Source organism: Cydia amplana, chromosome 1 (assembly GCF_948474715.1).
Source record: "Cydia amplana chromosome 1, ilCydAmpl1.1, whole genome shotgun sequence".
In the NCBI taxonomy this organism is placed as follows: domain Eukaryota; kingdom Metazoa; phylum Arthropoda; class Insecta; order Lepidoptera; family Tortricidae; genus Cydia; species Cydia amplana.
Genome location: NC_086069.1, coordinates 7,683,341 through 7,697,255, shown reverse-complemented (window position 1 = coordinate 7,697,255; position 13,915 = coordinate 7,683,341). Strand labels below are relative to the sequence as shown.

At 36.4% G+C, this 13,915-nt stretch overlaps 2 protein-coding genes across 2 annotated transcripts in view; both read right to left on the bottom strand.

Annotated features, from left to right (window-relative positions):
* Positions 1-13,915, bottom strand: part of LOC134647331 (protein hook homolog) — a 73,567-nt gene that overhangs the window by 14,498 nt on the left and 45,154 nt on the right. The window lies entirely within an intron of this gene.
* On the bottom strand, positions 562-7,842 carry LOC134647222 (uncharacterized). The gene is made up of 3 exons (XM_063501462.1): positions 7,717-7,842; positions 2,335-2,484; positions 562-1,897 (listed from the first exon to the last, which is right to left on the bottom strand). The coding sequence occupies exons 1-3, from the start codon at positions 7,778-7,780 to the stop codon at positions 663-665; spliced, it is 1,449 nt and encodes a 482-aa protein (XP_063357532.1). The 5' UTR covers positions 7,781-7,842; the 3' UTR covers positions 562-662.

Below are 13,915 nucleotides of genomic sequence, written 5' to 3'. Positions count from 1 at the left end.
TATGCGCGACATGTATCCTGCTTCGCAGCACCGCACTCACACTTCGGAGACTCCACCCAGCCGCATTTGTGCAGGAACGCTCGTGAGCGTCTACAACCGGTTCTTAGTCTATTCAGTTGACACCATTCATTTCTAGGCATTAAAAAGCCAGGTGGTTTGATAATAGCGCCCAAGCTTTCGGGAGGCTTGTCTCTCCAGTCCTTTTCCCACATTGTAGATGTGTTGAACTGACAGTTGACCAGAGTTCGTGCAGTATCGTATGAAGGGTGCCGAGATTTTAAACGGTTTGGGGGAGGGGTTTGGAAAAAACGTGCGCAGGCAAGTCTGGGCAGGCCGGTTTCCGGTCGGTGCTTTATCTATTGTCAAGTAGCAGTACTGATAGTTCCGCTACTCGATGCTAGATGCTAATAGTCTTTTTGGTACTAAAACTGATGTATGGAGTGAGCAATCTATGTATTTTTTTCTCTATGACTATCTAAACTACACTAATATCACAATGATGAACACTGATGTGTTTGAAATAAAATCCATAATAAAATATCACTTGGAACTGATACCTACAACTGTTATACCTAACGTTATTGAAATAGAGATCAATATTACATTTGTTTACTATGATACGGCTATTTGTGAGTTATGCAAGTATAAAAATAATCTTACATCTACAAATATACTAAGCAAATTAGAACTATTAGCGAGTAACTAAATGTTATTCGTACCGAGTTGTTTTTACGACGGGGCGCTGGTGTAGTTGTCTGTATTGTTATTGGTTCCCGAGTGGTCAAAATGGTGGGGACTGTCGTGACTTCGGTAGTTGAAGGTTCAGTAGGTTTTTCTGTAACTAGAATAGGAGCTGTAGACACAGGAGGGCTCCCGTTTTGTAGAAGAGCTTCTGCTGTAGGAATTCCACTACTTGCTTTCACAGTGTCCTTAGTTGGCAGTTGATCCACTTTAATTACTTCTGTAGTTTTTATATTAACAGTATCTGTTGGACTTATAAGTGGAGCATCATTTTGCATTTGATCAATAGAATTCATGGTTTGATCATTTGGCATGATTTCTGTAGTGCTCGCCGGTGATTCAGCATGGAATTTGTCTGTGGATTTTGTTTCTATAGCAGGCTGTTGAACAGTTTCTGTTGGTTTGATCGTTTCGCTTTCAACAGCATTTATATTTCCCGTGGTTTTCATAGCAGCCTCAGTCTCTAACATGCTTTTATCTGTGGTAGCTAGAGACGATTCTTCAACTTTTATAGGCTCTGTATTTTTGCCTGCTTCGTTGGATTCCGCCTTAGTTGTAGAGTCGGTGCACGGTCGCTCGTCTCCTTTGACGGCACTCGGTTTTTCTGTTGGGTCACTGACATGAATCTCAATTTCGATAAGTTGATTATTGACAACAGTAGATGTCTGCATATTCTCTATGTTAGCAACAGTACTTTGAGTGTTGTCTTCACTGTGATGTTCAACTATTATATTGACTGGTTGATCCGACTGCATATTTCCGGATTGCTGATTCAGATTACCTTCAATGTTAGATATAGCATCATTTTCAGTTACAATAAGTTTATTATCATGAGGGACGTTATTCACCTCGTTAGAACTAAGGTTAGACATATTGTGAATTACTGCGTCTTCGTTGCTGATTATTCGGGTTTTCCTCTCATGCTTTATCAAATGTGGTGCTGCATTCGCTGTTCTTTTTTTGATCCGCGCATTGTGTGTCTTGGCTACTAGTTTGGGGAGAAGAGCGAAGGCCTCGTCCTCTCTCTCAGTGTTAGGTCCATTGCAGAGGTCGCCCCGGCACGGACAGGTCATCTTCCACGTTTTGGTCGAGTTGCAATAGACCGGGTAGCACTCATCCTGATACACTTTTACGCAGTATCGCGACTCTACTCGAGCTGAAATGTAAAAATATACTTAAGTTTTAGGCTTTGCATCACTACACACATAGGTAGATACAGAGTACTTAAAAAATACTTAATTAGACGTTTATTTAAAAAATAAAATAATTATTGTATAGGACTTTTATACTGTTGTACATGTGGGACTCTGGGACTGCATTGCATTCTTACCTACTGCCAAGTTTGTGCTAAGTTAGCGTGGCCAGAGTTTATCTGAGTGCTGTTTAAGAGGTGTTTTTTTGTTATTACGATTTTTGATTTTGCTTTTTTTGTGTCATATGTAAGTGGCGGACACTTGCCCGGTTTTAATCAACTTCAAAACTTACCCACCTACCCAGCTCGGCTTTAAGAGTTCTATAAAACGGGTTATGCCTACATCCACGATCACTTTCGCTTCACTCAAGGAGTTAAAGAAGTCAATCAATAATACTAACGTGGTGAAGTAGCGACGACCGCACAGTAGTTGTAGCCGGGCTCGCACACGGTGATGTGGTCGGAGGCGCCGCAGGCCGCCGAGCGCCGGCTGCGGTGCACCTGCTCCGCCAGCGGCCCGCACCAGTAGCAACGGGTCTCCGGAGACGCCCCTGAAGGTGGAACGATCTATCAAACTTTTGGTTTTATTCAATGAAGTATGAGGAGAAAAAGTTAGAGGGCGAGACTGTATTCAAGTCGATCCGTCTAAGCCAAAGATGAACTCTAGTTTATTAATATCCCAACAAAAACATAAATGTGAAATGAGAGCCAAGTTCAATATTTAGAATATGTGTCGTTGTTGACTCGCCGACAAAAGAATTGAGATCTATTATGGGTGCCAAGTTCTGTGCTGTGTAGAAAATCCTGAAATTATAAAGGATTTGTCTTGGCTAGTTTTTACGTATATATAGGTAATATATATCTATCTAATATAGGTAATATATGTTTCTACACAGCACAGAACTTGGCACCCATAATAGATCTCAATTCTTTTGTCGGCGAGTCAACAACGACACATATTCTTAATATTGAACTTGGCTCTCATTTCACATTTATGTTTTTATTGGGATATCATTACTTTTTGTACAGAAATTACTATAGTATTTATCATGAAAGCAGTTTGCCTAAGCTGAAAAGGAGATCCTCGTTAACGCGCGGTTAACTGTCAAAAAGTTTCAGTTTTCAGATTTTTTCTTTTGTATACCTACGACTAATAGTCTACCTTCATGCCAAATATCAAGTTTATAAGTGATCTAGAAGTGGGTTAGGTTTTTGGTCTATAAGTATTAATTATTTTTTTCTCCATCGAAATATCAATAATTTCCAGTTTTCAGATTTTTTCTTGTATATGCACATAATAGTCTACCTTGATGCCAAATATCAAGTTTCTAAGTGATCTAGAAGTGGGTTAGGTTTTTGGTCTATAAGTATTAATAATTTTTTTCCATCGAAATATCAATAATTTCCAGTTTTCAGATTGTTTCCTCTATATACACCTAATAGTCTACCTTGATGCCAAATATCAAGTTTCTAAGTCATCTACAAGTGGGTTAGGTTTTTGGCTTATAAGAATTAATATTTTTTTTTCCATCGAAATATCAATAATTTCCAGTTTTCAGATTTTTCCCTCTATATGCACCTAATAGTCTACCTTGATGCCAAATATCAAGTTTCTAAGCCATCTAGAAGTGGGTTAGGTTTTTGGTCTATAAGAATTAATTTTTTTTTCCATCGAAATATGTATGTTAATAAATGAAAATATGTATAGCTCCATAAGTTCACAAAAAATGTTCCATCACTTCCATCCCTGCAGAGTGAAATGCAAGATTGAAATAAAATTCTCCCTTATCGCCCACTATTGAGCTTTCGGAGCCCTATTTGAGAGGAATAAATGAAGAAAAAATAGCTCGTTGTTGTTTCCAAGTCAAATCAATCGGCGCCGGAACAAAAAGACGAAAGGTGCCTAGGTGCCTATGCCTAGTGCTAGTGCCAAGGTAAGCGAGGAAGTCCTTTAAGTTACTAGTGATTGAAAATTCCATAAACGTTAAACGTAAAAAGTAACCGTGCTACAAAATAAGAAAATTGATTCGGTACAAAATAAAGATTCGTCGTGTTACGGTTTTTATGTTATTTGGATACGACCTTGAAGATTGCTTAGTGTAAGGCCTGAGTGGACGCTCGAAGCGGAGCGTTCGAAGCTCCGCTCTGAGCGTCCACTCAGGCCTTACACTTACGCTGATCATGCGTAATGCATGCATTTGATAATTGCGAAATGAAGTGAAAGTCGTGCGTGAGATGCACGCCAATAATCACCAAGACGATCATCAAGGTCTTATCAAAACCAGTTCAAACCCATTACAAGTTGTTAAAACAGAATCGGGCTTCTGAAATATTTTCTTTCGTGTTGGTTTATTGAAGTCGGTTCTTTTTTTTTAAACAGTTTTTATTTAAGATTCTATTTATACTGTCGGTAGCCCTGGATGTGGATACAGAACGTAGTTTATGTGTTACACGCCAGCTCCAGCCAGCTACGCATTTTACAATGAATCACTCGACACAGGGACTACAGTTCTATCTTGCTGACTTTTTATAAAAGAAATTGCCTTTGTACAGCAGCACTGCAACATAATGGCGAATAAAAACTCAAAGCACTTAGTTGATATTACCTACCTACTAAAGAGAAAGATAAAGCTCGCTGCTTTTAATTTGCATATAAAAATATTTTCTTTTTACGAAGTGCATGTGACATAGTAGCTTGGTAGCAACATTTATGTTTGTATATTTATTTTTACAGATGGAGGCCCGGGATGCTACGTTTTTTACCACAATAATTTTTCGGGACTGCTCATTTTCACAGTACCTACCTAACTGCGAAGAACAAAGCACCCCGAGTGAGTAGCCTAACTTTTATTTTAATTTTATAGAAAATACATTGAAACAGATAACTCAACGTATATTATAGTACACAGAGACGTAAAAAAGGTAATATAAAGGCACTTGTAAAATTTTAGTTGTAGTATTCAGTAGGTACCTATATTTATTGCATCATGTCGTTTTTTACAAGGTTTTAGTAAAATAATAACTGACCATTTTGACACGGGGATTTAATAACAGCAAAAAAGTAGACATTGTAGGTGTATAAAGAACTACAAACATTGATGATGTATTCCAAAACTGACGTGCATATTTTTTACGAGGAAGTGTAATATTTTGTTTCCCTGGCGACTTGGCGAGGCGCTAGGCGTCACGGGGGACGTTCGTTAGTTATTCAGCAATGAGCAGCGCGGTCAACATGTCATCATTTATTCAGCTGCAGCCTGCCGCAGCGTTGATAGCTTCATGCCTTACGCGGTTATCACACTCATGCCGATCCACATGCCGCTCCGGGGTGGGAGCGAGACCTCGTTAGGTACATAGCGATGTCCCGCTCGCACAGGGTAGTGGCGGTGCCCAGTAATTACCGCCCTTTCCGAAAGTGTTTAGATAAACGCAGTAACTTTCATTTGTAATATTAAATGAAGCGGCATGGTGATGAACCGGACGAGCCACTAAAGGTCGTCTGAAAATAGATCTGTTGTCGGTAGGTACCTAACATGCCTAAGTTTAAAGGTTACAATAAAGCTTTGAAGGCGGAGCCTGGTTTAACAGAACACATTCAGTTACAACGCTTTAAATGAGTTTAAACACAAACTCAATCTGATTACCAAAACCTGTCAAATTAAAATTTGTCGTGGTATGATATAAATGATTATTAGATTGCGTTACCCGCTTGCACCCAATACAATTAAAAATTTGCGTGGACGCGATAAATTATAATATAATCAGACTGACAAATAATATGACAGGCCCATGTGTTTTCGGCTTTTTAACGCTTATTTACTTATTTGCATCCGACTTGAAGACTTAATTGTTTCCGCTTCCTGTTATTGCACAGTCAAAGAATTTCATTTCCGACCCATTTCGTACCTTGTCACAGTGACAATCAATAATACCTATATATGAAAGTCGCTAGACTCCTAGAGACCTCATACTATGGTCACTGTGACAAAGTACAAAATGTACAGTCAAAGAATTTAATTTAATCTTGTCCATACAAGATTCTACTTTTGAAATTTGTGCGGGCTCGGAGACGTTTTAAATCGGATCATTCCTAAATGACGGACGTAAAGAATAGGTATGTTCCAGTACAATACAAATAAAGATAATATTTAATTACTAAACTTTTCCTACCTATAGTTTAATAAACATCAATTTAACAATTTAATAAATAACATATTAAATATAAACTAACATATTTAAATAAACTGTTGTGTAAACGATCTGGGGTTGATTGATTAGCAAGTGTTTGTGTTAGTTAAATAACTTGCCATTTACAATTACATTCCAATAGATAACATTATTCTATGTATGTATGCATTGTCCTCAATCACTAAGATATTATCGTATGTCATGTCACTATGTAAAATCGATAACAGACTTATAAACCTGAATGCCATTCCAGTATTCATATAATTAATTAGGCTGCGAATACAGGGGCCTACCGCAAGCACCAAAGTTCGCAAATTGCCAACATCTTTCTTTGTCACACTAATTACGTTTTACTTGGAGTAAAAGAGAAAGATGTCTGCAATTTGCGAACTCCTGTGTTCGCGGTAGGCTCTCAGCTCCAAAGGCAATTTAAAATTCACAAGTTTTTAACGGAGTTGGACACTTTCGCTGGGAGGTGGGACAAGTGCGGTGAAGGTCGCCATGACTTTTTAATGCCGCCTTGCTTTGTTATATGAATTGTATATGTAGTAAATAGGTGATATTCTCGGTCGTGCATGGCGTGTAGGCTTAAATTTTCTGAAGTCTATTCAGCGCACATTTATTAAACATTCGATTTACGTCATACGTTGTTAGCATGAAACAGGAGCTATCCATGAAAGGATGACATTTCATGGACAGCTAGCGTCCCCATAAATGTTTAACTTAAGAGGGCGCCCACCCGAAACAATAAAGGAATAGGTAATTAATACGGCGCGCCGCGCGAAACTATTTTATACTAAAATTATACCGCTATGGTATGCAGGGTAACGGTATGCAATTGATAATGAATGAAAATTATACCGCTATGGTATGCAGGGTAACGGTATGCAATTAATAATGAATGAAAATTAGACATGTTTTAGCGATTTTTTCTTAGAGCCAGATTTTAAGGTTTTTTTAGAGTCTGCCCTCGAAAATATAGTCTGTTAGTTTCCATGTGATTTTATTCATGCCTTCATTAAAATGTGTAAAAAATTTAAAACAATGACCAATTTGCAATTTGGATAAGTATTCATATACCGAAGTTATTTTTACGGAGTAGTCTTAGTAAACTTGTGTGTGTGTGTAAGTCGTCATATGGTCAAGTTGTGTTTAATTATGTCTTTCGTCTTTTCGACTATTTTAAGAGTTGGGAGTGGAAAACAATTTCTATACAAAAATTAAAGATTCGAACTTATAAAAAAAATTATGGGCAGAACCTTCAGGAGGTTTTTGTGCCGATGGGCATTTTTGATTATTCTCATCAGTTTTCACGCAAAAAGTGCCTACATTTAGTTTTTTTGTTTATTTTTGAATTTAAAATTCTTGCCTCTAAACTCTAAGCCCAAAAGCAAACATTATGCGCTACGCACTAAAAATAAACAGATATATTTTATTTGATATACCTAGGTAGGTAATTATTGCAATTATGCCGAAATAAACTGGTAGGTAGGAAGATAAGTCTGTTTACATAAATTCCACGCTAAAATCTGTAAGTGGCCATGAAGTGACCATTATAATCTGCAAAAGGACAAGTACAAAGTGTACAAACTCACCACTTAGCAAAATGAAGGCAGCGTGGAGCAGAAACCCCGTCGTCCACAGCCTCGTCGCTGCCATCTGAGCCAAACTTTATTATTTACTGCCTTCGCAATTCCAGCGCGCTAGAGGCACACACAAAAACAAAACGGAATTAGAAGCCCGCAAACATAACCGCGTTGAGGTTTCAAATCATATTCACTTTGAGCTTAACTGATTTGTGGTTTGACCTATTGTCAGTTATCAGCTATACTGAAATGTATTGTAGATTTCTAATTTAATAAACATTTTGAATAATAATTCAATCTCATAAAGATATTTAAATTTCTATTTGATTCAATATCTCTGATTTTGTAGATGTTTACATTGTATCTGAATCAGGTTCTAACGGAGCCCAAGTAAATTAAGTTGAAGAAAATAAAACCACTTACTGTTAAACAACAATATAAAAACTAGTTTCCTAAATTTTATTGGTATATCATGTTGCTCTCGCAACAATTTTACGTACCTTGGGCACTAAAAAAGCGATATATCACAGTGTCGCGTACGCTGACGACGTCTCCGCGCGACTGCATACCTCGGGCCGCGCGTAGCGGCCGTGACGTAGACGTAGCGGCCCGGCCGTAGCCCGCGGACAGTTGACATAACAAATTATACTTGATAATGATGACAAACGTTATCAATAAATATCCATTTATTCTTTCACTTTCGATTAATATCTGAAGGCTGGGTTTCAGTGTTATGACGTAATTGGAATATAAAATTGATGATTAAAGATAATTTTATACATTCTTACCTAATATGTTAAATAAAAATAATATAGGTACATATATTAATATTGCAATACGAACTTAATTGTTTTTAATTTATTTAATCGCGTAGGTATCCACGCCATTAACTTCAATATATAAACTTGATCGATCAGACGGTCTAGCACGAGTTGCGTTCCGGTGCGCGACCCCATACATCAAGCGCGACTTCAAGTATGGACTCGCGCGCGAGAACCTTGCGAGAACGCAACATACTAGACCGCCAGGCTTCTATTGAAATCTCTCAAGATGCCTAAAGCTTGTAGTAAATTGATCCTATTTCCAACTTCGAGCTTCGTTTGTTCCTTCGCCGACTGTCTATTTTGGCCGCGGTTGGTCAACTGGTGAAGTCGAGCTTAGCGATTTGCGAACATTTAGTACCTTGTTGTAGAATGTCGTGAATGGTATGATTTTTTTATACAACTTTTTGAAGTACTAAAGTATACTAAGCCAATTTTGTGTTCTAAGAGACCACAGTGTTATTTAGTGGAAAATACTGCTTACCTACCTTAAATACTTCAATGTATTTCAAATCTTAATTCTTTTTAGTTTTTAAGATCTCGATGACGATGATAAAGAATGATGATGGTGATGAAGATAAGAGACTCGATGGAAATTACGGATCCCGTCTTTGTAATGTTATATTCTACCAATATCACAGGGCAACGGTAGGAGTCGTTCGGGCCATCCTTGAATTATCGGAATACCTGTAATATATTCATTACCTAGATATCCTACTGGGGTTACAAATAGGTTATATGGATAGTTTAATATCCATGAATATATAATATATCGTCATTTGACGGCAGGAGGAAGGGTCAGGTATCGCAGGTGATTTGATCCTAGGTTAAATGTTTAATTAAATTGAAGGGATGTTTACAAAAACAACATAACTGCTTAGAGCGGTTGACACTTTTTTAAGAACATTGTTAATCGTTTCAGGTATCAACCAGTGTAGTCAGTTATGTTTCGCAATTGCTTATAACATATGTACTTTTAGATTAAAAGCATGATAATTGATTGATACAATTATTAATTATAAGTAGGCATCGGAGTTTTTGTCGCATGGTAAGACTAATAGCAAGCTATGGAGTCGACATTTGCCATAAATGTAAACTCTTATTCATACTCATACTCATTTATTTAATTTATCTTAAAATGCCTTTAGAGCGGTCAGTCGTGTATATTATCATAGTCAAATTATATAAAAAAATATTTTTCTATTACATTATGAATTCATAACTTCAACTATTTTAACATACAACTATACAAACTACATCGCTGCGAAAGACCTAATGTCATGTAGGTACTGACCGCCATAGAGTATATTGAATAATCTGACCGCTGATAAAATTGATTCGACCAAATCGCACATCTGATTAATCTTTCCAATTTCTCGTTTAAATAAGAATGAAAGTATAGACGGACACATGTTGAAACGTAAAATATCTTTCAAGTAAACAACTAATCAATGACAGTAGTGATAGAATTCATTCATAACTTTTTTTACTTGAAGGTTATTTTCTTAGGTGACAGTTCCATTCACTTTCGGCTGTATTGCAACAAATGAGGTTTAATAAATTAAACTCATATACGTAGTAACTATTTAGTAATCCGTTCTCATGTTAAATAAAATTAATCATGAGTATGAGTATGAATAAGAGTTTACATTTATAGCAAATGTCGACTCCATAGCTTGCTATTAGTCTTACCATGCGACAAAAACTCCGATGCCTAATTATAAGTTACTGCACTCGCAGAGTTATGCATGTTGTTGTTACGCTACCCACTCTTAGTATTAGTTAATATTGTATTTACAGTTTTTGCATCGCACGGTCGAGGGTACGCTACGAATAGCAACCTTAATCCTATACACATAATAACTATGCTAATTTACTGGTGTTTCCTTGAGATGCAAAAACATAATAATACCTACACCAAGTTATTGTATAGCATTAAGTTAAATTTTAATTCTCATTTTAAGTGAATAATGTATATTCTTATGAGAATAAATGTCTTAAACCATAACATCCCTTCAATTATTAACAATGTTTTTTTGTGTCGTAAGTACGTTTCACTTGTTTTTTTTTAAATCATTACTTTATTCGGCGACTGGACTAGGTAAACCTTACACTAAATGCTGATAAATACCGTTCAGCTATCTCGAAAATAAGCAAACAGACACACATTTCGTCAGTAGAGCCTCCGAATGTATTGTATCAAATTGTTATTTTGAAATTATCTCTTATCCGCCATTTCATACTAACCATTATAATTTACTTATTGTTATAATATAATTTAAAGACCAAAGTATATAATATATAAATATCTGGGTGACCGAGCTTCGCTCGGAAAACATATAATAACTCGGAAATGCGCGTTTTCCCAGAGATAAGACCTAGCTAGATCGATTTTTCGCCCCCGAAAACCCCTATATACCAAATTTCATCGAAATCGTTAGAGCCGTTTCCGAGATCCGCGAAATATATATATATATATAAATAAATAAACAAGAATTGCTCGTTTAAAGGTATTAGATCGATTGATCATTTATATAAAACCAAGTCGATCGAGTAAGAATTCTGAGTCATATTTGGGTTGCTGGTTACGGTGTGGTTGTACGAATTTAGGCTACGTTAATGACAGGGGTCATTACTTCTGACGGGCTGTATAACGGATATTAGTACAGATAATAGCCTCTATATGGGGGCGTATAAATAGTTGATCAGTTATTGATTGATGCCACACGTCCTACGAAATGTCTCACTGATGGCGTCAGCGTCAGCCAATGAACACTACCATCAATCTAAGTAGCGGAAGAAGTAATTTTTGATTCAGGGAGGGAATTTTCTTGTGCTCTCGGTTTCTCCAGGAGTCATTCTATGAAAAGTAGGTCAAGCATTCATTGAAATTCTAAACGAGTAAGATTCTTTAAATTAGGTACGGTTAAACTTTTGTTTGTTTAGCTAAATTACGTTCCATACTTCTTCTTTGAACAATATTCTTTCCCCTATTCTTTGATTCCGTGTTTGTTGTAGGTACACGTATCTATGTAGGTTGTACCTACATTTCATTTCATTCTATAATTTCTCAAAGAGAACTGTGATATTTCTTTCAAGTTGAACAATGCGTTTGCGACTTTTGCGTTATCGGTGTATTCCCATTTGTCCCCGCCCCACGTGGCCACTGCCATACATGAGGCGGGGACAAATGTAAACACACAGCGTTATCACATACATACATACAGCCAGCCTGGGGTCACTTGTTAACTCTTCCATTAATTAATGAGAGTTGATTGAAATTTGGCTCATTAATATTGACCAATATTATGCATAGAAACCCAAAATGCATAGCACTCATAATAATATAATATAATAATACACACAAAGACCCTGTGTTTATCCGTAAAAAGTCTCAACAAAGTATGACTTTGTATAGACATGAATAAACAATTATGGAGATGTATTAGCATACAGCATACGTGCAGTATTACTACAGTAGCAATAAAGGTATAAGTAATCACTGTAATCAGTACCTTGATTCCCTACTTGAAAGTTTAGGTAGGTATGGCAATAACATATCAGTAGGTATATATACGCGTAGGTAGGTAGGGTGCGGTGTTCGAAGTTCCGAACTTTTACTTGATTTGGTGTTTATTCGCAGTGTATCTTGGGCGCACTTATTATATGTATTATATTATAGTGGAGTTATTTTTATTTGCGACTTTTGACACATTATGACTGACGTATATAGATAGAGATGTAACTAACCCAAATCGATTGTCACAGCAAGTGATTACGATTGGATGGCACCTAGACTGAGGTATCGAATTGTGACGTTTAATGAATTTTTATTTGAGATTTAAATAAAGCTAGAATTATATGGTTAATAAATAATAATAAGACGATATAATAAATTTAATAATCATTTGTTATAAATATCGAATAACTATTGTAATATGAATGATTTATAACAACATTTACCTAGATTTAATAATGTTTAAAAAGTTGACGTGTAAAATGAATATTTTATGAATAAAACATTGAATTGGATTGAATTGTCGCCACCTAAAATGAAAAATTTATATCGATTTACTTAGACGACTACCGATTCATAACGATTTATAACGGTAGTGTCCGGCCAACCCTAAATTAACAAAAAAAAAGACGTAGAACGTAAACGTTCACAGTGCAATTGTCTTCCTTTGTAATTTCGATGTGCAAGATATTTTACGTTCTATTGCTGTTGTCAGTGTCATGTGTCAAATGACGCAAATACTAGTGCACAAGGTATAGAGCGAGCTGCATTGCATTAAAAGTAATTTGATTTTAATAGTTTGAATGCCCTTTTCTCTCAGTCATAGATTGGCCAATTCGAACGTACACTGACATGAGAGCATTTTCAGAAAAAAGTACATTTTTATCGAAAATACGATCGGGCCGGCACTGTATATATGTATATGCTACAATTCCTCAATTTTGCATGAATGTTTAAGTATAACTAGAAACCTCTTTAACTCTTTATTATTATCGTAGGATCGCCCATAGTAGCACCAATAAAAATTTAATGTTACATATTAATAAATAGGTAATAATAAAAGGACATATATAATTTGACCGTTTTTATGATTTGGCATTATTTTCAAAACCATTTTTAATCGACGCTTATAGCTTGAGATTGAATATTGTTGCCCGACACATACCTACAAGTAAATTTATAATGTCCTTTTAACATATTGTATCAATCTATTCACATTCGGACACAAAATGTAGTTATGTTATAAAATACATATTTGAATAATCTAATTTAAACTGTTGTGAGACATACTAACATTGAATATACCGCCGTCGTGAACGCTGCTCGCACTGTTAGTGCTTGAGAAAGGATACCTATTTAGGCTCTCCGAATCATGTCACGCGAGTGCCTTGAGTCTAAACCGTAAAATTATTCAACGAACTATTTAAATAATTACTTCTTAACGCAAAGCAACAATACGAGTGTTAGCATAATATCTTATAGATATGTACGGCACAGCATCAAGTACAGTCAAGGTACTGTAATTGTTTCTACTACTGTATTGCCTTATCTACTTGGATCGGATACCCAAACGAGATTTATGTTAGAATAATAACGACCTGTTTAACTCCGATGGTAGATAGTGGATAGTGCATAGCTGACTTCTCCCCGGCGAGTATCCAGGCGGGGCTCGGTTGGAGATGGGATGCTATTATCTGCGAGAATCGACGGGAGCCAAACTAACATCTGGTTGGGAATTTGCAGGCAAATATCTAGTCGCCTAGTGATTTTGTTACTGGTCTGGTATTACACGTACGAACTTCTGATATTACACGAACGAGTGCAAACGTTTTGTGTAACTAATATGGGCTTCGTATGATCAGATTGTATA